The sequence below is a fragment of the Xenopus laevis genome, chromosome 3L, assembly GCF_017654675.1.
Source record: "Xenopus laevis strain J_2021 chromosome 3L, Xenopus_laevis_v10.1, whole genome shotgun sequence".
Lineage (NCBI taxonomy): Eukaryota > Metazoa > Chordata > Amphibia > Anura > Pipidae > Xenopus > Xenopus laevis.
In genome coordinates this window covers 95,760,176-95,786,958 of record NC_054375.1, presented here as the reverse complement: position 1 = coordinate 95,786,958, position 26,783 = coordinate 95,760,176, and the positions used below count along the sequence as shown (strand labels likewise).

The window sequence follows — 26,783 nt, the reverse complement described above, 5'->3', positions numbered from 1 at the left end:
CACTTGAAGGAAAGTACCAAGAGGAAGCTCCCGGACACAGAGGTGGGGTGGCATTCACATATCACAGTTATCAGCAACACCGCTAAAGCCCTAGGCAGATTAGTGGGGAGCTAGAGCAGCAATGAATCATATCTGTTCCACAGCATGGGAGCAATGATGAACAACAGCAACTGCAGTTCAGATTCCAGAAAAGCACATTTTTAAAAAGCTGGGAAAGAGCAGTCAGGACACTGCCATCATGTTTGTTTGGGTGCCTCAGACATGGCAGTATTTCAATAAATTAAAAATCCTTGTCTTATTCTACTACACCTGCAATTTATAGTATACTGTATATTCCAGCCTCTGCAAGCAAATTACCTACTATACTGTGCAACGCCTACCCTAACTTCTAAGCATCCTACTATATCCATGGTCAGCAAGCATTTTGTGCATACACAGAAAACCCTACACTCGGCTCACCATCTCCTTTATCTTGAGAAACTCGCCACACTTTCTGTCCTGGTTCACCTAGCCCTGCGTCCTACTGTACAGATCCCAGGGTCTGCAGACATTCAGTACATAGCACTCAGTGTACCTTTCCCTCCCCCTGCATCTGCTTTGTTCCTTCCCCTACTAAACTTGCATTCAGACCTCTGTTGCTCCCCCTGCTCACTGTAACATCTATCCCTAGCTGTTCAGCCACAATTTCTGCTTCTTCTACACACTATATGCAGCCAGCACTGACAACTCACATTGGGACAATTTCCAGAGGAAACTCTCCCGGACTAGGAGCCCAGCTACCCGGTATCTCTTGGCAAGCATTATAGCAGGCATCGCATTGTGCATGTAACATGAGGAATCTAACTTCCCTGCTCTTATTGTTGACAGCTCTCCTCTGGGTGAACTGTAAGTACCATTTTAACATCTCTCTTAGCCTCAGCAATTCCACTGTGTAGTGTGCTTATTATTTAGAGTCACAGGCAATTGAAAAGGCATAAGAAAAATAATGCAGCCTAGTTTCATACCATGTCTCTCCATTAAACACACAAGCTGTTGAATTACTCCATACAGCAAAACAGGCAACTCTTGTACAGCTTATTAGGAAAAATGGCAAATTACTATGTATCCATTCTGGCTAGTAAGCTGTTGACATATTGCCAACAAATCAATCACAGTCAAAGTTAATGCAATTAATTGAGCAAACTCCTATCAATCTTAATTTGCTTTTGGGATAATAACTTGTGCTTGTTTGGATATCATCTGAAAAATACATTGCTGAAAAAGCCTGGATAAAGGCATGACTGGAGAAATGTTTAAAATCACTTTATTTTACATTACAAACACTATGCTAGCATAATGATAGGTTATACTAAATATGAACATGTGAAAACAATGTCCAACCTACAGCTTCCTCATCAGCAAATATTCTAGTTAACAGGAGGAACCTATAGTGTCCATAATATATCTTAAAAAAACAGAAGTAACATGTTGTGCTAATAGCACATTTCCTAATAAACAGAGTAGCCTGTGTTGTCAATACAGCGATGGGATCTATTATACGAAAACTCATTATCCATAAAGCTCTGAAATGTGAAAAGCCCATCTCCCATAAAGTCAATTTTAAACAGCTTCTAATATTTTTAATGATTTCATTTTTCAGTGTAAATAGAAAATAGTTTTTAATTCTTAATGTTTTTAATTGACTTAAAGGGTACCTATCACTCAAAAATTGTTGGCCCACCAGAAGTGTGGATAGACCCTACACGCTGCTTGAGGAAAACTATTGTACCCCACCAAAAAATGCCTCCCAGTGAGTGCTGGGTGATAGGTGTCCTCTAAGGTATGATCACACAAATTACAGAAAACACCAGGTTCTGAGCATTCTGGATAAAAGATTCCATAGTTAATTAACAGAAGTAACCCGTGATGCCACTTGCAAACATCCCGATAAACAGATCTAACCTGTGATGTATAAAGCACATATCCAAATTAATAGGAGTATCCTATTTTGGATAAAGCACATCTTAATAACTAGGATTATGACATCACACACACTTTTGATAACTAGTTTGTTGTGTACTGTACCACCATCTAGTGGTAAAGGAAGCCCCAAAAGTGTGAATACATGTTTGCAGATAAATATATTTCAAAATCATTTTTAAATCACACACAAAATCTTTTCTAGCACATAATGACTAAATTCTCTGTAAAACATAAATTTACACTTTAAACTGTAAATAAAAGCGGAGGATGATCCTTTTGCCCACATAATCCATGCAGTTGAGTAACTAAAATATTACTGGGCCCCACAGCAAATGATTTTCAAGGCCCCCAAAATGGCTAGAGGTTGAACTCCTTTACCAGTATTTATTGAAATTTTATATGAATTAGAGCCTCATGGGGCCCCTATAGCTCTTGGGGCCCCCTGCAGCCTCAGGGTCTGCTTCCTCATTAGTTACGCTCCCTGAATCCATGTGTTCATTATTTGATTGTTTACCCCCCCCCCTTGATTCCAAAAATGTAAAAGGGTTTTTTTTAAATTTGTTATTATTATCTTCATGGAGTATATTTAAGAACTTTATTGCTTTCACCATAAAAAAAAGTTTCTGCTGCTAATCAAAAATTATGTTCCCAGTACTAAATGCATGTTTACAAAGGACCCATAAGTTATCAGACTACTATAGTGTAATGTAATAACAAGCACAAACTCTGTACCTATTACAGGTGTGAGATCCATTATCCAGAGACCTGTTATCCAGAAAACTCCAAATTATGGGCAGGTCACCTCCCATAGACACTATTATAAGCAAATAATTCTAAAAATGATTTCCTCTGTAATAGCAAAACAGTACCTTGATCCTGACTAAGCTACAACTAATCCTAATTAGTGGTAAAACAATCCTATTGGGTTTATTTAGGGGGGTTATTTACTTAAACTCGGATTTTACCTTGATGCTGCAAAAAGTCTGAAATCTGAAAATCCACCATCTCAAACCTGTTGAGGTTGTGTACTGTATAAGTCAAAGGCAGATCTCCCTATCCCAATTTGAAGATTTGAGCCTGATAATCCAAAAAATTCAAGCAATTTGGAGAAAAGTCTGAGAAAATCTTACAATTCGGGGTTTTGCTCGATTTTATACGTTTTTTCCCAATCTAATTTTTTTAAGTTATTTTAATAATAAATAAGGGAAAATCATGAATGGAAGTTTGGTTGATTCTTTTATTAAAATAATGAGATAAAATCGAATTTTAGTAAATAACACTCCTAATGTTTAAATAATTGTTTAGTAGACTTGAGGTATGATGGTCAAAATGATGAAAAGAGACATCCTTATCTGGGAAAACCCCAGGCCCTAAGCATTCTGGATAACAGGTCCCACACCTATTCATTAACAGTGCTTTTTCTGTAATGTAACTGCCTGCATGGGCAGTTAATGCAAGACCTTTGCCTTTCTCCATGGTCTCAGTAGTTCTTTAAATGAAATGTAGCTTAAAATTGCACTGCATATTTAAGAAGAAGCATTATGTTGCCAGCTGTGCTGTATTTATTGGGGTGGGGGCTGGAGGTGTCTGTTTGGAGATGTAAATCTCCAACTGGATATTAGTTAATGGTGGATAGTATATTGCTATAAATTTTGAGGGCTTGAGGCACTCATCGAAAAGAGGTGTTGGCCAAGGAAAGCTCTTTAAATAAGCACTTCAAATAGAAGACATGTTTCAGGAAAAGACACATTTTGAGTGACTTTGTAATAAATCATATGTAAAAAAGAAAACACAGAAGGTCAAAAGACAGCTTTAGGTATAAATGGGCTCAGTTACTAATGGTACAAGCCAAGTGCTTGAGCTCTAAGATTAGGGCCCAGAGATACACAGAGTACTTGCAGTTGTAAGATTGTATGGTGCAGACTGTGATCCAGGGCTGAGTCGGGCCAAGTCAACCAAGCATTTGTGATTCATAAATATTTATTTGCGGCAGAGTCTTTGAGTTATGTGCTCCATCCAAACCTATGTTTGTTAAAGTCAACTAAGCACCTTAGGTGACCCTATTCCTCCCCCATGTGCGTATGCGAGCACCTAAGCGAAGGGGAGAGCAACAGAGGGGAGGAAAGGGAGAGTGACAGAGGGGAGAGTGACGGAGGGGAGAGCAACAGAGGGGAGTGAACATGGACTAGTGGTAGGCAGAGAACAGTTTAACAGGCACCTGTCCAGCGCCCCCCTATCATTGCTCTCTAGGCAGGTGCCTCTTCTACCCAGTGCTAAAGATTTTTTTTTTTTTTAACCAAAAGCCAACTGATCTAGTTGTGCATCAAATATGTGTAAAGTAAGGTAAACCAAACCCTGCTGGAACACTGAGATCCTTGTTTCAGAATATACTATCTCCTGTAACAGTCACCTCAAGTACCACCAAGAATTACATACATAAAGGGTTTCACAAAATAGACAAATGTAGTCAATCAATAAAAAATGTTCAGTAAAAAGGGAAAGGCAAGAAACCTGGAGGAGCAGGAATAGGCTAAGGGCTTATTTCTGTAGAAATAAGTTAAATCAACTGGACTTGCTGCGTTTATTATATTATTATATTCCCGAAGAAAGATCCTATTTACAAGTTATTCTGAATTGAGAAAGCCAGTTGGATGACTGGGGAAATGTCTTCAAGAAAAAAACACAGCAAGTCCAGTTGATTTCACTTATTTCTACAGATATACCATGACCTGAATGAATGAGAATCTTCTCAAACTACCGTAAGGGCTTATGAAAGGAACAAGTTACTTTTAACTAGGAACTATAACAGGAAACTGATAAATGCCAGCCCAATACTCCATGTTAAAGCTAAAAGTATACCATTACTGCTATAAATGTGCAAATCAGCAGCTTTTCTGACATCAGCACACGAAATATTACTGGTATACACAGGAAAGCCCTTTACATATATGTCACATATTACTTGAAGATCTTGATTTAATTGAGACTTCTTTATCTGGAGAATTCTTGTTTTTCTGCTCTCTAGGCTGCAAAGCAGCAGATTCAGAGGAACGATTAATGAATAATCTTCTAAGAAAAGACAAATACAATAAGCTCATTCGTCCAGCATATTACAACTCTCAGCTGGTCTCTATTCAGCTCCAGTTGTCTCTGGCTCAGCTCATCAGTGTGGTAAGCAAATTGAGATCTCATTTTCATCCTAATGTATACCTTACATTACTGCTATTGTGTTTTTAGCTCTGCAGTAGCATATACATTGTTACAGAAGTTACTTTTCACTATACAGGTATGGCATCTGTTATCCAAAAACCTGTTATCCAGAAAGATCCGAATTACGGAAAGGCTGTCTCCCATGGACTCTATTTTATCCAAATAATCCAGATTTTTGAAAAATGATCTTTTTCTCTGTAGTACTAAAACAGTAGCTTGTACTTGATCTAAACCAAAATATAATTAATCCTTATTGGAAGCAAAACCAGCCTCTTGGGTTTATTAAATGTTTACATGATTTTCTAGTAGAATTTAGGTATGAAGATCTAAATTATGGAAAGATCCATTATCCAAAAACCCTCAGGTCTCGAGCATTCTGGATAACATGTCCTATACCTGTACTATTTTCTATAGAAAAAATAGTACAGGTTAAATATCCTTTCTCCCAAATATTATTAAATTCAAGTCGACTAAAACCCCCTTTTAATTTTCTATTGATTATGCAATGTAGTGAATACAGACATCTCTCCAGAGTGTAGAGAAGCTGCAGATGTGAAGGGCAAGGGGCAGAATTTATGTCTGCTGGGAGTGTTTTTTTTTTTGTATGGAAAAACAGGCCACATAGAGAAATTATAGCCCAGACTCAAGAAAAAGTTGGTTGTGGGTGAAAACGCCAATTCTATAAATCTATACTTGGTGAAAAATCTATACTTGGTGAAAAATTTTGCTCATGAGGTAGTCCTCCAAGTGACAATGTTTAAAAATCAAAACGCTTTATTGTCAAAATTCCTTTAAGAACATGGATCAGATACCATGAAAGACACATTCCCATCACCTGATGCATTTCATGCCTCCATCTGGCATTTCATAAGAATATAAAATCTGTTTACTAAAAGGACGCTTTTTGTGTTTAAAATAATATGCAATTCTGGTACAGTGGTGAAATATTTCAACTGACAATATTTTCATGTTTTAAAAAAAAATATTTGCAATTCATATCATTGTGCAAACAGCTGCTTTAGATGCATGTACCTGTAATGGTGGCAATTTGCACAATGACTGCAGCAAAAGTTGCACGTAATAAACAAGCCATGTGATCTACTCTCTTTGCATGGGAAGTATATTCGTTTTCAAAAAAGGAAAGAGAAAAATCGCATTAACCACTTGAAAAGGTGCAGAACAGGAAGCTGTAAGAGTTTAAAATATTCTCACTCAGTACAGAAAAAGCAGTACAGTACAGTACAGTACAGTAGTCTCAGTACAGAAAAATCAATGACGTGTATTTAAATCAAATTAGGAATTTTATTAGATTTAAAATCCATTACCCTCCTAATTACTTTCAGTACTGTGTCCTGTTCTCTGTCACAGACAATGTTTTTATTTAACAGACAGAAGCGTAGGACATATAATATCATGTTCATATAGAAGCTCAAATTGTAGATTTTCTTCAGTGTCTCACAAAAATTGTAACTCCCAATATAGAGTAGCTTATCCTTATTATTATATAAATGAGCTGTTCTTTCTTACAGCAGTTAAGACATATTGTCATGATAGAAAGGGTAAACCTTGATATTGTGTTCTGAATAAACAGCATATTTCATTCGAACAAACAGCTGAATAAACACAGTTATTTCCCTGAAAGACTGCCAGACATTTTATGAGTACTTTGAAATTCTGTACCTATTAAATTACTCCAAGTGTATTGGATGCAGGTCCATTAGGAAGGAGTTGGGCTGCATAGAAGCTTTCTAGCTAAATGATTGTTTTAAGGATGATGCAACTCTTTAAAGGTGTAACTGCTGGGCTGTTTTAGATGTGAATGTTTTATAATCTACAAGGAAAATATTACCACCCCATTACATGGACCTTGTGCTTCAGACATGTCAACTCCTCAATTTTTGCCTGGAGTTATGTGATTTGGATCCACTTCCCACTGGCCTCCCATCACCTCCCTGTCATTCCACTGGGTATTCCAGTTTTTCCAGCAAATTCAGTATACGGTAGGCATTCATTCAGCAGGTTCAGAAGAGTGTGTGCACATGTAAAGTGATATCACTTTCAGCAGCAGACATGCAAGATTATGGCATATCCGGGAAGTGATGTAAACATTTTCAGTGCTGCTTAATGCACCATGCAGTTCCCCTTGATTGACATTTCTGTTTGCTTTGAAAACTGTCAGAACTAACTGGAGGATTGGCAGCCTCCCACCCACCTGTATTTTTGAGTGGGATAATAATAAATGGACTTTAGAAGTTATTTACTAACAAAGGGGCCCACAGCAACCAATCAGCAATTTGTTTTGATTAATCTACTTAGAAACCGCACTGGCACAGTTTAATGTCTATATTAGTAAATCAGCCCCTATGCCAGTTCTCCCAGCCAGTGCCTCCCCTTGGTTGACATTTCTGTGTGATTTGACAAAGGTCAGAAATAACTGGAGGATTGGCAGTCTCCCACCCACCTGCATTTTGGAGTGGAATACAAAATCTACTTAGAAACTGCACTGGCGCAGTTTTGCGTCTATGTTAGTAAATCAGCCCCTATGCCTTGGACTTTTATTAGGATGTCAAGGTATGTCCAGGGATGACCAAAGTAATTATAGGTGTTCTTTAATATTGAGCAATTCAAATCTGTGATGGAGGTAAAGCCAGTGAGGAAAGTCCAACCTATTGTTATTTTGGTAGGGGTTATTTGTATATATTTCAGAGGCAAATATCCTTCTACCCAAACCAATGGAGTAACTAGCTGGGGCAGGGCCCAGGTGCAGGCCCCATCACCCTTCAAAATCGTGGCTGCTGCACATGCCACTGAAAAATTCCTCTGCCCTGCCACCCTCGACTCCGGCAGGCCCCAATGGGGTGTGGGCCCAGGTGTGATCACAACCCCAGTAGTTACACTACTGACCCACACCTGACTGTCAGTGGGGCTGAAATAGGTAATGTAGGGGTCACCAGAGTATTAATTTGGTAAATTTGTCTTCACATTTATTCATGTTTTTCTTATATTGATTAAAACAATGTACAGAAACTGACATCAGGAAAGCATACTGCTCAGGCAGGAACAACTAGATGTATTACTCAAAAATAAATTACGTAGAAGAGGCAGAAGATTTGAGAAAGGAATAAGGTTTCCTTTAATCAACTATACAAGACTAATAATTGTTACCTTTGTCTTTTTCTTACTACACTGAATAGAATGAACGGGAACAGATTATGACAACAAATGTGTGGCTTAATCAGGCAAGTATTATTTACTTTATGTAGAATGGTAAGATTTGCCATAATACTGAATGAGCGTGGGGGTGTATTGTACACATTAAGATGACAAGATTAAAAATGCTGCAGAATACAAAATATAATAAGCATATAATATATAATGATTAGTAGAAATTATACGAATAACAACAAAGAAACAATACACCAAATAAATAAATAAATAAAAAACAACAGTTAAACATTTTACAATTGCTGGTCTTGTAAAAATATTGAAAGAATATTTTGTTCTGGTAGTTTTGACCAAGATAATTATCTGTAGTATGGGGGATGGTGTGACAGTGTTTCTGGGAAGCACTTTGCTGAGATGATCATCATGGAGGTTAATGAGGGTGTGATGATGAGAGAATGATATCAGAACATTCTGCTTGTGTTAATCATTGAGCTGTGTCACGCTTAAGCTGGCCTTGCACCAACGAGATCAGCTAGTTTGTCAACCTCGCCAAAACTTTAGCTATTATTGGCCCATTCATGGCTACCTTCACTTTCATTACTATTTGCAACCTTTTAAAAGCCTAATGAGGGATGCACCTGTGGATGGCTCCTTAATGCTCAAATGGTGACAACCAAGTGAAACCTGTGGTCACCTTTAGGGCTCTTACACACGGCCGTTCCGACCTGCGCTCCCCTGCGTTCCGTTTATTGGCGTTCAGCCGCAGGGGAGCGCAGGAATAGATGCAAGTAATGATTTGAAATGGGGCTGTACTCACTCAGGCGCGTGTAGGCGCCGAACGCAGGAAAAATGCAGCATGTTGCGTCTGAACCTGCGTTCGGCGCCTACACGCGCCTGAGTGAGTACAGCCCCATTTCAAATCATTACTTGCGTCTATTCCTGCGCTCCCCTGCGGCTGAACGCCAAAAAACGGAACGCAGAGGAGCGCAGGTCGGAACGGCCGTGTGTAAGAGCCCTAAAACTCCTCTTTCATTTGGCTTCTTGAATGGCCTGACTCTCCTACACACACTGAAGGTCATGCTCTAGATATCTCACTAAATTTAAAATTCCCCTCTGTCACTCTAACCTGAAGCTTGGCACACTAGCTCATATTGCCACCTCCAACTATGCTCGCAGTCTAATGCCAGAGAAAAGAAGTGACAAACTGATTCTAACTTCCTTCACTTCAGGTTGATGAAGACAAAATTGTCTGCATTAAACTCAGCATTACATTATGCAATAACTTTATACAGGTATGGGATTCCTTATCCAGAAACCCGCTATCGAGAAAGCTCTGAATGATGGGAAAGCCATTTCCCATAGATTCCATTTGAATAAAATAGTTATGATTTTATTAAAAATATTTTCTTTTTTCTGCAATAAATACTTTTTTCAATTGCTTTCCATTTTTAATTTTTTTTTTACTGTTTTTTTAAATTTGAAGCTTAAAGCTTAATGTCCCTGTCTCTGGTGTTTCAGTCCGGCAGCTCAGTAATTCAGGTGCAGATTCTGAACAATTTGCTACATTTAATTGATACATTTCTCAGCAGTATCTTTAAAATAGCAACTATTGTATGAATTCTAACAGCTGCCTTTCTTGAAACGCAGAGATTCTACTAATGTATCAATTTAGAACAGTTAAGGGGTTATGTAATCAAAGGCACTAAGTTTGCCCAGGAGCAGTAACCAATAGCAACCAATCAGCAGGGAGCATTTACTGGTCACCTGTTTAAAAGCAAAAATCTTATTGTTTCCTATGAGTTACTGCTCTTGCGCAAATTTAGCGCCTTTTATTACATATGGGGTTAGAGAGTAGGCAATTACCCCCCCCCAAGAAATAAGAAACTGAAACTTTACACTTCAGTATTAGAAAAATGGACACACATAGTAAATAGAAAGTAAGATTAGTGATTAGTGATGGGCAATGTAATAGAAGTGATTAGTGATGGGCAAATTTGCGCCGTTTCGCCGAAAAATGTGTGAATTTCCTGCGAAATTCGTGAAACAGCGAAAAATTCGAGAAATGGCGCCGGCGTCCGTTTTTTTGATGCCAGCGAATTTTCGCGGGCGTTTCGCGAATCGCGAAAATTCGCCGCAAATTTGCTCCTGGCGAATAAATTCACCCATCACTAGAAGTGATTAAAGGTGAAAAACCCCTTTCACATTTCCCATTGTATATTGCCATTAAAGGAACATCTGCATTTCTGAAATTTTATTTAGTCCCTTTAACCACAAAATTTTGTGACCAGTAAATCATATTGGGGAGTAGTTGCAGGTAATAACATAGCTTGGAACACACAATTAGCTCGCTAGCTATGCTCTATTGCCTAATGGTGAATGTGTACTATTATAAAAATCCACTTTAGTGAATGTTTAATAAATGTTCCATACAGCATGTTTCCACTAGGTAACATTTTTTAAATTGTGAGCAAGCGCAAAAATTCTTACTATATCAAAATCTATAGGAAAGAAATGAAACCTATTTGTGAAAAGCTGTTTAAGAATACCGTTGCCCTTTAAGTTTAACTGGAACTACTTTAAACTTTGTACCCCCAGGAGTGGGTGGACTATCGTCTGACATGGAATCCAGATGATTATGATGGTATAAAGAAACTTAGAATCCCATCTCAACAGATCTGGCTACCAGACATTGTCCTTTACAATAAGTAAGACTATATGTTTTTTTATAGCTCAGAGTCATAATCTATATACTGTCTTTTGCAGAGTTAGAGAAAGAGAAAGAAAACACCAGCACCAGGGGTCTTTTTGCATCAAAAAATATTGTATTTTTTTTGGTCCCTATTCGGACCTTTTTCAAGGTGAAAATACATACAAAGTAAAACCTTGCCTCTTATTTGGACACTATAAAAAAGTGCCATTTGGCCATATAAATATTTTAAGAATGTCCTAAGGCAGGGCTGTCAAACTGGCGCCCCCCTTGTGTGGACCCCCACATGCTGTGTCTACAGAGATTAACTGCTTCAATTGAAGTAGACTCTCGCACACCGTTATGCAGTTATAAAGATTAGCTCGGTGCTCAATGGGTGGAGGATACGGTAACCTCCCGGTAACTGGTACAAGAAAAGAACACACTGGCACACGAGGCTTGTATCTGCAGGGCGAACCCTTGCAAAAGTTTTTACTGCAGTAAAAACTTTTGCAAGGGTTCGCCCTGCAGATACAAGCCTCGTGTGCCAGTGTGTTCTTTTCTTGTACAGAGATTAACTGTTTAAACCTCAACTTCAGACTGTAATACCCTGTATTATTCACACCTGTGACACCTCTATTGTTTATATCCTAAAACCCTGTACTGTTCACACCTAAGACCCAGACTGAAACTGCCCACATTCTTCACCTGTTCACACTTTATTCACAATGCTAATGGAGTAGCAGCACTGTGTCACTGTATGTAGTACATATTAGAATGATAGGTTTCCCTGTCTCCTGCTCTGTTCTGCCTTCCCTCCCTGTGTGTGCCATTCTCTGCTTGCCCAGTGCTGCTTGTGTGTGCCATTCTCTGCTTGCCCAGTGCTGCTTGTGTGTGCCATTCTCTGCTTGCCCAGTGCTGCTTGTGTGTGCCATTCTCTGCTTGCCCAGTGCTGCTTGTTTGTGCCATTCTCTGCTTGCCCAGTGCTGCTTGTGTGTGCCATTCTCTGCTTGCCCAGTGCTACTTGTGTGTGACTTTCTCTGCTTATGGAGTGCTACTTGTGAGTGCCATTCTCTGCTTGCCCAGTGCTACTTGTGTGTGCCATTCTCTGCTTGCCCAGTGCTGCTTGGGTGTGCCATTCTCTGCTTGCCCAGTGCTGCTTGTGTGTGCCATTCTCTGCTTGCCCAGTGCTGCTTGTGTGTGCCATTCTCTGCTTGCCCAGTGCTGCTTGTGTGTGCCATTCTCTGCTTGCCCAGTGCTGCTTGGGTGTGCCATACTCTGCTTGCCCAATGCTACCTGTGGAATTTAAGCCTGTTAGGGGTTTGTTCTTGGGTTTGTTAGCATTTGGAAATTGTTGTTAAGGGTCCCTAAGGTGTTTAATCATGTGTTGGGGGGGTTGTTGTATTATCCACAGGGGAGGATGAGGCATATGGATTTAAGGGTATGTTTTAACATGACTTCAATTTTTCACATGAGTGATGAGGGATTTCCCTGCAGTGAGCACCAACCATTTGGTTTTTTGGTGTGCTACCCCCGTTAATGTGGATATGATCTTAAACGTTATTTTGGTAACATGGGTGTGGTTTACAGTGGGTGTGGTTTAAAAGGGGGAGTGGTCAACACTGATTTCTATTATCAGCCCCTTCACCACATAGGCCAGTAACATTTTGGCCCTCGGTACAACAGAAGTTGGACAGCACTGCCCTAAGACATATTAAAAAGTTCCTGCATGGAAAAGTGCCGTGTTATTTAATGGGGAATTGACTATCCAATTGGCGTTTTGGCCTAGTTTTAACGAGGTCACCGATAATTTTTCCCCCGTCTGTATGAAAAAAGTGGGAGAGACTGAAACACCTGACCATACTTAAAATCTGTGCTCAGAAGACCCCAATATTTCAGAAGGATTTTTCTGCAGACCTTAGACTCAAAGGAAAGGTATTCTTGGGGCCTTATTCGGGTTCATATCCCTTTTTCCAAGCAATTGTTGCCTGGGAATAGACCGCACCTCCTCCCTATGACATTGTAGGTTACTCTCGTCATACCCTTTTGCCACAAATTTCTCTACCATCTGTGTAGAGGCGTTGTCATACAATTCATTTGTAGATGCTATGCGTCTAACACACAACAACTGACTTCGGGGCAGACCCTTAAACAAACCTGGTGGATGATATGATGTGGGTTTCAATAAATTGTTTCTATCTGTGGGCTTGGTGTAAACTGAAGTTGTAAATTTGTGCCCTGTGTAATTAATGCTTACATCTAAAAAATCCAACTCCCTGTGACTGACCTCGAGGGTGAACTTAATTGTAGAATGTACATTGGTCAAATAGACCAGGAACTCATTCAACCTATGCAATGTACCAGACCATAAGAAGAATGTATTGTCCATGTATCGCATATAGGCATGGATATTCAGAGAAAATTCAGTATTGAAAAGAATAAAAGTATTTTCAAAATAGTCCATATAAATGTTGGCATATGCAGGTGCCATGTTAGCACCCATGGCAAGCCTTGCAACTGTAAAAATAATTCATCATTGAAATGAAAATAATATCATATTTCTAAGTACTTGATACTTTTTTAACACTTATCTATTTAGATTGTTATGTTTGTTGCCAATTTGTTTCTTGGTATTTTGTTTAGTTTCTTCCTTGGGTACTTTGTTTCAAATTTCAAAATTTATCATACTACACGAATCTACCACAAGGAATATATGACTATGAACTGAATCTGACTAATTTCTTTGGGTCTTTATGGACAATAGGATTAATCCCTATCATACTTACCGTGATTTTCCTTTCCTGGCCATCCCCCTGGTCAGCATTAACACTCGGGTAGCCCTACCCCCCCCCCCGTGTAGACTCGTCCCCAGCAATCTTTTAATTCCCCTCCTCCCCTACCCACCGTGTCTATGTAAAAAGCAAGTGAGTAAGGGTGGGCATGCTGAACAGGGTGATGGCCAGGAAAGGAAAATCATGGTAAGTATGATAGGGATTTATCCTTTCCCTGGCCATTCCTGGTCAGCATTAACACTCAGGATATACCAAAGCAAATCAAAAAAAGGGAGGGAAACGAATGCTTTAAGAATTTAATTAATTTCTGGTCGCACTTAAAATAACCTTCCGACCAAAAGAAGCCTTATTCTTGGTTCTAACGTTGAGTCGATAATGTTTAACAAAAGTATTAGGACTGGCCCAAGTGGCTGCTCTACAGATGTCATCCGCTGGCATGCCTGCTTCTGCCGCCCAAGACACCGCCACACCTCTTGTAGAATGAGGCCGCACACTTTCAGGTGTATTTTCTCCTTACAGTAGATAAGACTTCCTTATGATTGTTACAATCCACCTTCTCATTGTTACTGTGGAAGCCATCTCACCCTTTCTTGCTCCTGCCGGAATTACGAAGAGCCTATCTGACTTACGAATAGGCTCTGTAATCTCTAGGTAGTCTTCCAAACATTTCTTCACATTCAGAGCCTCAGTAACCTCCTTATCTTTTGCTGGTAAATGAATAGGCTCGTTAATGTGAAAACTTGAGACAACCTTCGGCAAAAATCCCAAAACTGGACTGAGTGTGACACCTTTCTCATTAAAAGTTGTATGTGAAGGTCGAGCTGATACAGCCTGAATCTCTGACATTCTACGACCTGAAGCAATAGCCACTAAGAATAGAGCTTTTAAATAGGGATGCACCGAATCCACTATTTTGGATTCGGCCGAACCCCCGAATCCTTGGCGAAGGATTCGGCCGAATACCGAACCGAATCCGAACCCTAATTTGCATATGTAAATTAGGGGTGGGAAGGGGAAAACATTTGTAACTTCCTTGGTTTGTGACAAAAGTCACTCAATTTCCCTCTCCGCCCTTAATTTGCATATGTAAATTAGGGTTCGGATTCGGTTCGGCCGGGCAGAAGGATTCGGCCGAATCCAAATCCTGCTGAAAAAGGCCGAATCCTGGCTGAATCCCGAACTGAATCCTGGATTCGGTGCATCCCTACTTTTAAAGTCAAATTCCACAAAGAGATCTTCTCCACAGGCCAGAAAGGTGGTTCTGAAATGACCTCTAGTACAAGCGGTAACTCCCACGGAGCAGCAAGTCTCCTCACTGGAGGCTTAATTCTCACTGCTGCTTTAAGAAATTGTATGACTAACGACTCTGCCATAAACTTCTGCCTAATATCGCTGACAATGCTGATACATGCACCCTTAAAGTGCTGGCACTCAAGCCTCTTTCCAATCCTGACTGCAGGAACTCCAAAATCTGCATCACTTCCGGCACTTGGGGATTGATTCCTCTGGATGATGCCCATGCGCAAAAGCAGTCCCAAATCTTATCATATCTTTTGGACGTGCTTCCTTTCCTAGACTTCGCCAGTGTTGCAATGACTGCCCCTGAACATCCTTGATGTCTCAACCTGCAGAACTGAGTCTCCATGCTGCCAGTCTTAACTGTCTCGGCTCTGGATGAAAGAATGGACCCTGCTGCAACAGATCCCTCCTTACGGGAAGACTGAATGGATAATCCACCATCAACCTTTTCAGCAGTGGAAACCAAGGCCTCCGAGGCCAGACAGGAAGAACTGCTATTACCTCCATCCTGGATGAAAGAATCTTTCTCAGGACTTTGAATATCATGGGGAGTGGTGGAAAAACATACGCCCAGAGACCGTTCCAGTCCTGTGCCAAAGCATCTCCTGCTAATGCCTGGACATGGGGAGACCTGGAATAAAACTTTGTTACCTTGCAGTTGTTCGGGGCCGCCATGAGATCCACCACTGGCATCCCCCATCTTCTTGTTATTAGTCTGAACACTTGTTTGTTCAAACTCCACTCCCCTTGATCTAATCTGTGATGGCTGAGGAAGTCGGCCTGCTGATTCAGGACCCCTGGAATATGCACTGCCGTCACTCCCGTCAAGAACTTCTGGCCAAAGAGCATTATTGGCTCCACTTCCTTCATCATTGTCAGACTTCCTGTACCTCCTTGATTCTTTATAAAGGACACTGCCACCATGTTGTCTGATCTTATACAGACCTCCTGTCCCCAGATTAAAGGTTTGAAAACTTGAAGAGCTTGAACCACAGCCCTGAGTTCTAACAGGTTCAACTGGACATGTGACAAGTCTTGGCCCCAAGCACCCTGGACGGAAACATCCTGAATATGGGCTCCCCATCCTAGACCTGAAGCATCTGTAAAGATATCCAGCTGCCTTCTCTTCCTCTCCGGAGATTTGCTGGTGTCATCCACCATAACATCTGCTCTTTCCCCTCCCTGGACAGATGAATGGGCTGTCCCTAGTCCTCCTTCACCCTGTCCCACTGAGAAAGAAATAGATACTGTATGATTCTCATGTTCCATCTTGCCAACTTGACCATGGCAATCGTAGACGTCAGAGTACTCAGGAACTTCATAAACTGTCTGGCCGGTATCCACTGTTGTTGCACTATCCATGTTACCATCTTGGTAATCTTGAGAATCTTCTCCTTTGGAAGAGATATCAGACCTAAACGAGTATCTATCAATGCGCCCAAATAGACCAACGTCTGAGTCGGTTCTAACTGACTTTTGTCTAGATTGAGAATCCAGCCAAATCTTTGTAGCTCCTTCATCACTAATTATCGATGATTGATCAATGTCTCTGGATCTCTTGCTACTAAAAGTAGGTCGTCGAGATAGTGGTATATCTCTATTCCTGTTCTTTTTAAACTTGCTATCACCACTATCAAAACCTTTGTAAATGTCCTGGGCTAGGTGGATAGCCCAAATGGAAGACATCTGAATTGCAGATGTTGATTCTGGAAACAAAACCTGAGGAAGCGCTGATGAATGTTTGCCACTGGAACGTGTAAACAAGCGTCCCTTAGGTCTATAGAAATTAGCCAATCTCCTGGGTTTACTGCTGCTTTCACCGTCTGTAGCGACTCCATCTTGAAATGTCGAGGCTGTATAAATTGATTCAGTCTTCTGAGATCCAAGATGGGCCTCATCTCGCCCAAAGCCTTGCGGACTAGGAAGAGGGGCGAGTAAAATCCCCTTCCTCTCTCCGCTTCTAACAACTGCATCACTGCCTTCTTCAAAATTAATTTTTTGATATACCGTATATACTCGAGTATAAGCCGAGTTTTTCAGCATCCAAAATGTGCTGAAAAAGTCTACCTCGGCTTATACTCGGGTCAGCGGGCAGTTGCCGATATTGCAGTCACCTTTAATCATTCCTATACCAACAGTTTACTTGGGGAGAGACTGCAATATCCCACAATGCCCTCTGTTGGTTTTATGAAAGAATAACAGTGCGCCCTCTGTTGGTTATATCAAAGAATAACAGTGACTGCAATATCACACAGCGCCATCTGTTGGTTGTATCAAAGAATAACAGTGACTGCAATATCACACAGCGCCATCTGTTGGTTATATCAAAGAATAACAGTAACTGCAATATCACACAGCGCCATCTGTTGGTTGTATCAAAGAATAACAGTGACTGCAATATCACACAGCGACATCTGTTGGTTGTATCAAAGAATAACAGTGACTGCAATATCACACAGCGCCATCTGTTGGTTGTATCAAAGAATAACAGTGACTGCAATATCACACAGCGCCATCTGTTGGTTATATGAAAGAATAACAGTAACTGCAATATCACACAGCGCCATCTGTTGGTTGACTAAAGGATTAACAGTGATGGCAATATCACACAGCGCCATCTGTTGGTTATATGAAAGATCAGTGATGGTTTTATGACACACAGCACTCTCTGCACAATTCTCTGTCACCATCAACTTTGCAAAGAAGTCCGGTCGATCGCTGGGGGAGTCTCTTTGGCGGAAGGTGCGCTGCTGGGAGACAGGGCTGTAGTTGTGTCTAGGCTTATACTAGAGTCAATAAGTTTTCCCAGTTTTCGTAGGTAAAATTAGGTACCTCGGCTTATACTCGGATCGGCTTATACTCGAGTATATACGGTAATCAAGCAAAATAATCCTCTTTCGCTCCTCTATCGGTGCCTTTGTTTCTACAAATAAATCCTGAATTGGAGTACAAGAAAACTCTATCTTGTACCCCCCTGTGACTACCGAAGTCACCCATACATCTTCCGTTCCTTCTGCCCAGACTCCCGCAAATTGCAACAACCTTGCTCCTACTGGAATCTGGACAGGCGTCTCCTCATTGCTGTTTCGGTTGGCCCTTTGGAGATCTAGCCTCCCTGGCCTTACCTCTGAAAAAACTTGACTGACCTGTCTTCCAAGAAGCTGTTTGAAAAAATTCTCTTCCAGGCTTGTAAGCCTTCTCTGCGTCTAAATGGGAATCTATCCTGACGCTTCTGAACATTTTTAAAACGTTTAGGTGTTTGGTGTAGAAAGGTGCTCTTCCCTCCAGAAGATTTAGCTATAATTTCATCCAGTGCTTTCCCAAATAACATCTTTCCCTCAAAAGGAAGCTTACAAAGGACATTCTTTGACGCGGTGTCCGCAAACCACGCCTTCAACCACAAAGCACGCCGAGCAGTTATAGAAAAAGCCATGCTTCTTGCAGCTAATTTCGCCAGGTCTACCGAAGCTTCCAAACAAAAATTACAGGCCATCCTGATGTCATTTATAAGATGCATGCACTGCTCGTTCGCTGTACCTCCAATGAAGCCTTGGGCAACCTCGTCCAACCATAAAGCCATGGCCTTAACAACTGAAATTAAAGCCACTGCAGGCTTACACATGGCTCCAGCAACCATATAAGCTTTCTTCAATTCCGTCTCCATTCTCTTCTCCATAGGATGCTTTAGTGCGGATAGATCGTCTATTGGAAGTACCGTTTTCTTTGATAAACGTGCCACTGGAGCGTCAACAGTTGGTGGTGTATCCCAAATCTCTGTACATTCTACTGAAAAAGGATACATTTTCTCCAGCCTGGGTTCAACTGGCACCTTCCTAGAGCCTTTCTGCCATTCTGCAGACAACAAATCTTGCACTTCCTTATGCATCGGAAACACCTGTTTCCTCTTCCTAGGAATAAACATAGACGTGGATGGCTGTTCTTCATCCTGAATATCTAACGTCTGCTTGACAGCCGTAATTAATGCTGGAATCAGGTTCATATCAAAAACGGAGTCAATTTCTTCGCCTGAAGCATCCACCTCTGATTCCTCATCTACTTCTATTTGCTTATCCTTTGGGGCCACAGAAGACTTTTGCACAGAAGCCTCCTTAGGGCTATTCCACACGGGGAGATAGCGACGCGTTTGCGGTCGCGGCGACAAAGCGCCGCGACAGTCGCCGCGACCGGCGCAGGCGACAGTTTTGTATGGGCGCCTATGTAAAAACGCCTGTGCTAACCACACGAGGCGATGCGCTTTTCAACAGTCGCCTGAAAATGCCTCGCCAGGCGTTTTTACATAGGCGCCCATACAAAACTGTCGCCTGCGCCGGTCGCGGCGACTGTCGCGGCGCTTTGTCGCCGCGACCGCAAACGCGTCGCTATCTCCCCGTGTGGACTAGCCCTTAATACCTTGTGCTACTGCCTGAGAAATCCAAGTCAATATATCCACAGAGGAAGGCTCCCCCGAAGTAACATCAGACTTAGCTGAAAGAGAATGAGTCTCCTGAGACTGAGCTCTACTCCTCTTCCTGCATGGGGAAGACTGCTCCAGATCACCATCTAGCAGTTCTTCAATGCATAGCCTGCATAATCTCTTCCCCTTGGCAGCAGGTTTGTTACAAGCGCTGCATGTAACAATCACTTCAGCATCCAATTCCACAGCAGGCTTCCGCTTGCTAGATTTCTCGTCCATCTGAAAACATAAAGCCAAGGGTAAATACTTAGGGCTCTTTTCGCAGGAAGACTTACCTGAACATGACTCACCATACACCTGAAGTGCGGCACAATTCTCAGCAGCCAGCTCAACTTTACCACCACAGCAAAATGTTTGCAGCCAGGGCATAGGAACTAACTGCCGGTATTTTTTATGAGCAACTGGTTGTTTTGAAATGTCTTGTTTCACCGTTTTTCTAGCATAATCAGGATCCAGAGCTGCCAGTATCGTGGAGTGATGAATGCTAATCCTGTCTTTTAGTGGTCTAGTAGTTTTCTCACAATATAGCAGCCCACATGGGCATTTAATAAGACATACCACATTTTGGGACTGGCATGTTAATCTGTGTCTAATCTTGTATAGTTTGCTGCTATCTGGGTGAAAAAATCTATCACCCAAAATCAACGTATTGCACATGACACAATTGCCACATTTAAAAACTCCACATTTTATGGATCAGTTTCTTGTTCACCAATTTTGACATATCTGAATCAGTGTACACCACAGGCCAGTACTGTAAAAGAGAATTTTTAAAAATTTAACGACACGATCCGTATGTGCTCATGAAAAACAACTCGTCACCCTTTGCATTAACTATATCTTGCTTCTCCTGCAATACTGTGTTTCTGTCCGGGCTCAATGCCCACTGTTTAGCTTGCATTGCTACACTCGAGGGATATCTCATTTACCTTTTAAATGCATGCCCATTGACTGTATTAGAGCTCCACTGAGGGGAGGGGACATGGAACAGTTGTTGTTACAAAAAGAAGCCTATTGGACATATGAACTAGGTTGTGTGGCCCCTAAAGGGCTGAACACAACCTAATGGGTTTGAACTGAGCACTATTTTCCTCTTTAGGGGACCTGGAATCTACCCATGGATTACACCGATTTTTACTTTATTGCTACAATATATTTTCTGACACTTTACAATGGTTGACATATGCAATAAGGGGTTAAAATTAGATACAGGTTATCTGCAAGTAATAGCTGTATATGGTTTTAAAAAAACTATTCTCTAATGATTTTGACATATTTACCAGCACTTTTTAATATGCCTTGGGGCATTCTTAAGATATTTATATGGCCGAATGGCACTTTATTATAGTGTCCAAATAGAGGCACCAATATTTAAGCTGGTTGATTTCCAGCCATACAAGAGTTAAATTGTACATGTGATGTCATTGACACGTTCATACTATGTAGGAGGTGGTTATTTAAGGGTTCACCTTGCATGTATTTTCACCTTGAAAAAGGTCCCAATAGGGACCAAAACGTCGGTTTCACATGCAATACAATATATTGCTTTTTTGATGAAAAAAACCCCCTAGTGCTGGTGTTTTCTTTCTCTACATATGCACTGCTTCTCTGTGCACAGGGGCAGCCAGCTGTACTCATATACTCCTCAGCGTGAGCCTCTAGCACTCCCTAGTCCGAATAGTGCACAAGCTAGAGGGAGTTTCATGGGCCACCCATATACTGCTCACCACCTACCCCCTATACTGCTGAGCACAGGCAGTTTGGTATTCAGAACTTTAATCTAAAGTGGGTCTTCACGTGCAGCCTTTGGTGCAGGTTGCATAGTGCAAAAAATGCCATTGAAACAATTTGCAATTGTTTTTCATTTTTTATTATTTGAGGTTTTTAATTTATTTATCTTTTTATTCAACAGCTCTCCAGTTTGCAATTTCAGCAATCTGGTTGCTAAGGTTCAAATTACCCTAGCAACCATGCATTGATTTGCATAAGATACCAGAATATGAATAGGAAAGTGCCTGAATAGAAAGATGAGAAATAAAAAGTAGCAGTAACAATAGATTTTTTAGCTTTACAGAGCATTTTCTTTTAGATGGGGTCAGTGACCCCCATGTGAAAGCTGGAATCAGAAGAAAATAGCAAATCATTCAAAAACCTATAAAAAAATAAAATATGAAGGCCAATTAAAAAGTTACTTATAATTAGGCATTATATAACATATTAAAAGTAAAGGTGAACCACCCCTTTAAAGGAAAATTCAACCCTATTGTTAAAAAAAAAACCCTACACCCCATCCTACACACCCTCCCTCCTCCCCCCAGCCTAAGTGTTACCCCAGGCAAATGCACCTAATGTTTACCTTACCCCTTAGTGCAGATACAGGCATTGGAGTTCACAGTCGCCATCTTCTTCTCTTAAGAAATCTTCGGAATGAGACCGGCGTGGCGGCGCATGCGCAGTTGGAGCAATTTTTTATTAAGCAACAACTGCACAAGCGCTGATACTCGTGAAAATTGCAGAAGCACCGGTCTCATTCTGAAGATTACTGAAGCGGCTAAAGATGTCGCCCATGAACTCCGATGCCTGAATCTGCACTGAGGGGTAAGTAAAATGTTAGGGGCATTTGTCCGGGGTAACACTTAGGCTGGGGGGAGGAGGGAGGGTGGTCTATATAGGGTAGGGGGGTATGGTTTTTTTAACGTTAGGGTTGAATTCTCCTTTAATATTAGACATAATATATTGTATAGGAGTAGCCTTTAGCTGCTAGTGATGTAGTAGTGTATTCACAAAGTTTTCACATCACAGCTCAAAAATATTTCTTACAGAATTTTTTAAGATCATCTTCATTCTAACTATAAGGATACGATTACAAAAATGAAGGTTGCATTGAGGGAACTACTAAGAATGTGTTGCCAGCAAGGAATATTTATTTGGATGAAATCTTAATAGGTTCATTTTTACAGAGACAATATAAAGTACAAGGTTTTATAATGTTCTTGTTTTTAATAAATACGATTCCATTATCTTACCGGCAAAAATGGTAATATGGTATTATTTTGTGTATTGATAGTTGGCTTATTTGACATGTTATGCACAGTCTGCTAAATCTGTTGCTGTGTCAGCTTTAATTAATATATTGACATCTCTACACTCCTTTTCCTAGTGCTGATGGCACGTATGAAGTATCCTTGTTTACCAACGCAGTTGTTCAAAATAATGGTAGCGTGGCTTGGCTACCTCCAGCCATTTACAAAAGCGCGTGCAAAATAGAAGTAAAACACTTTCCTTTTGACCAACAAAACTGCACTCTGAAGTTCCGCTCATGGACTTACGATTACACAGAAATAGACCTTGTGCTGAACACAGGCTGGGCCACTATGGATGATTTCACACCAAGTGGAGAATGGGACATCATAGAGCTGCCTGGAAGAAGAACCATCTGCCCTTTGGATCCTACCTATGTTGATGTAACATATGATTTTATTATTAAGAGGAAACCTCTATTCTATACTATCAACTTGATTATTCCTTGCATTCTTATTACATCGTTAGCTATATTAGTGTTTTATCTTCCGTCTGACTGTGGACAGAAAATGACTTTGTGTATATCTGTCCTCCTTGCTTTGACTGTGTTCTTACTCTTGATCTCCAAAATTGTTCCACCAACCTCATTGGATGTTCCACTTATTGGGAAATATCTTATGTTTACTATGGTGTTGGTAACATTTTCTATTGTTACTAGTGTTTGCGTTCTTAATGTTCACCATAGGTCTCCAAGCACACACACCATGCCGTCATGGGTAAAAAACTGCTTTATTGAGAGACTTCCTGTCTTCCTCTTTATGAAAAGACCAGAAAACCATTCAGCCAGTCAAAAACTCCGCAACTACAGGAGGAACATGCAAATGGAATCATTCCAAAACTCCAACTACTCTGTAAACATGACGACTGCAAGACCACGTGACCCTATGGTCAACGATCCATCGGAGAATCTCCGAAATCAAGAATCTCGATACAGATATCCGAGAAGGTATAATCAGGAAGTTCATGAAGCAATGGATGGTGTGAAGTTTATATCAGAACACATGAAAAGTGAGGATGAAGAACAAAGTGTAAGATATAATGTTTTTAGAATAAAAATACATATGCTATCTTAGATTTTTGTATGGGTTAGATAAATAAATGGATTGATTTTATATGTTGATTTTAGGGATGCACCAAATCCAGGATTTGGTTTGGTATTTGGCCAGGATTCTGCCTTTTTTCTGCAGGATTCGGATTTGGCCGAATCCAAGTGCCTGGCTGAATCGAATCTGAATCCTTAAAATCACATGACTTTTTGTCACACAAACAGTATTAGTGAAAGAATGTTAATCTCATTCATGCTTCCCGTGTCTAATTTGCATATAGAAATTAGGATTCGGTTTGGTATTCAGCCAAATCTTTTACAAAGTTTAAATTTCGTATTATATATGGTTCTAGGATGGAGTTTAGTTCTTTATTATACACCATGCATATTTTTTTTTTCTCATTTATTGGGAGTAAGCACTTTAACATGGGAAACCAATTATCTGGTACCTACTGTATGTGACTATATTTATTTTCTTTATGGCAAAACATTCTATAAACTCACAAATGGAGTAGGAGCCTCACAAGAATCAAAGCAGGATCAATAACTATGTATTTTGTCTTATCTAGCTCGGGGGGGGAGGGACCCAAAGTCACCTTTGCAATGTCCTATTCACGTCTAAATGCCAGAACCCCCAATGCTGGTTTTTGAAAGATATGCTCCAGTAAGAATTTTCAGGGCTAAAAACTACCAAATATGGTACCAAATAGGTGTTGTTTTTTATGTGTAGTTTCTTAGTATGTTCTCAGTTTGTATATTTTTATTTATTTTATTTATTCTCAATCTAATATTTTTTCCTCATCATAACACTACAGTTTGAATGTGAGACAATTTCAGTTGTGCCCCCCTCCCACCCACAGAGTGAGAAAATACTGGGGCACTGAAACTGTAGAATTGTGTCTGTTTTCACTGACAGCAGGACTTAAAAAGCATGTCTTTTATAGGTCCCCAAGGAAATAAGATATGAGAAAATCAGACTAGATGAATTAGGAGTATGTCTGTCAAATATACATCTTTCTGATTAGTCACCCAATGGATCTACAGACAGGATGATGCACAGATGTAGCCAAAGCTTTGTCCATTTACAAACAAGTAAAAGCGACTTCTGCATTCAGAGATTGCTTTAGCATTCATTTAGTCTAGCTCAGCCAATGCAGGGAATTTATAACCATGTAATTCTAATACGCATATCTTCTCTTCCAGATAATTGAGGACTGGAAATATGTTGCCATGGTTGTGGACAGGCTGTTTCTGTGGATATTCATTATCGTGTGCATAGTAGGCACTGTTGGACTTTTCATGCAGCCATTAATTCAGAACCATTCGCCAGCTGATTACCACTGAAGGGCAGAGAGAATGGCAGCAATATTTCTCCAACGTATTGCGGATGCTAAGCATTATGGACATTTCATTTTGTATGAAAAGATTTCTGGGGGAAGTAATAAACATTTGTTCACATTTTTTTTTAAAAGTGTAATCTGATCTTTAAGTCTTTGGTATCTCAATTTCAAGCTGTACACAGACAGAACTCTATTCCACAGAAAGGTGAATTATATTTTGCATTGATTTTAAAAACATTGTAGATGGAACTATTGGTAATGTTAGCAACTTTGGAATTGGCCTTCATTTTTATATTATGTGCTTTGATAAAATTATTTTCCTTTTTTAAACCAAACAAAGCAAAAATGAGACATAATCCCCGCTTGAATCAATCCAAATAAGTAGTAATCCAATTGGAATCATATCATTAAAAGTAAAACATCATTATTTTATGACTATAAAGTTAAAAATAACCCTAAACTTTAAAACCATGCTGCAGGGTAGATGGGGGCCCTGTCTCCCAATAAATAATATGCAATTAGTACAATACATAACAGCACAAATTAACACAAGTGCATTTAGTATGTAAATATGTATAGCCTGTTGTTTGTTAATTTACTGGAGTAAATGAAAAAGTGTCCCAGCCAGAAATTTCCAGTTAGACGTTCTGAAGATTAAAAGTTCACTAAGTCTGGTGCTGCCAAACACTTGCCTGAGAGTGTAAAAATCCTGTAAAGAGTGTTGAGCGTGTAAAGATACTGGAAAGAACATATGTCTATATGTTCTCAAATGAACCAGCAACACGGATATTTTTCAAAAGCAAAAAAGTGTAATTAGTGAAGCATGTTCCAGCCAAGGTAACGTTTCGGTCCCTGCTGGGACCTTTCTCAAGGCAACCATACCCTAAACATCATGTGATATATATAGCCAATAAACCATAGGCAATTAAGGAATGACATCACATTCAAAGCATTAAAGTGATTGGTGCAGGACATAAAAGTGATTATGTGCACATCATTTGAATAAAATTACACCTTCGTAAATAAAGTGAGAAGATATATATATATATATATGTATGTATTGTAACATTTGTTTTATGATTAAAAATTTAAGTAGATGGAATAGACAAGTAAGGAAAGTTGTATCAGGGGGCCCCCTCAGCATTATAGAATACAGTTGTAGCTAACTTGGATTTTTCTATATCGGTGTTAGATTTTTGTAACTTGTTTTTATTTTTAACTTTTAACTTTTTATATTGCACAAAGTATTCTTTTCATGATAAGCATTTATCCACTGGATCCGCTTAATGCAGGATACAAAGCACCCAGATATTATTTGTTGGTGGTCAGATTTATTATTAGTTGTTAGTTATAGTGTAGTAGTAGATACCATTACCAGTTGACCAGAGGTAATGTAAAAAATCACAGACAGGTTTTGAAATTGGCAACATTGGAGTCTTTTGTCTATTGAAAAAGCAGTTGAAGCACAGTGGATAGGAGGTCCTCTAACAATGTAAGGCACGTGTGTAGCAGTATACTTAGTGAAAAATGCATGTGATTTTGCCCAAAGCAGAAACAAGGGGCCATGAAAAAACTAATGTAGTTGCTACAAAAATGATGCGGAACAACAACAAAAAATTCACAAGGCAAAATATGCTTGACAAAAAAGATTAAGTACATTTTTCGCTGTTTCTATATTGGTGGGATAACAATCCTGCTGGTTTTATTTACTGTTTAATTTTGCAGACTT

General features: G+C 40.0%; 1 protein-coding gene across 1 annotated transcript; it reads left to right on the top strand.

Moving 5' to 3' along the window:
• Positions 1-25,185, top strand: chrnb4.L (cholinergic receptor, nicotinic beta 4 L homeolog). The gene is made up of 7 exons (XM_041586640.1): positions 1-42; positions 714-885; positions 4,988-5,133; positions 8,367-8,411; positions 10,933-11,042; positions 22,749-23,697; positions 24,918-25,185. The coding sequence occupies exons 2-7, from the start codon at positions 831-833 to the stop codon at positions 25,056-25,058; spliced, it is 1,446 nt and encodes a 481-aa protein (XP_041442574.1). The 5' UTR covers positions 1-42; positions 714-830; the 3' UTR covers positions 25,059-25,185.
• Positions 25,186-26,783: the final 1,598 nt, after the last annotated feature.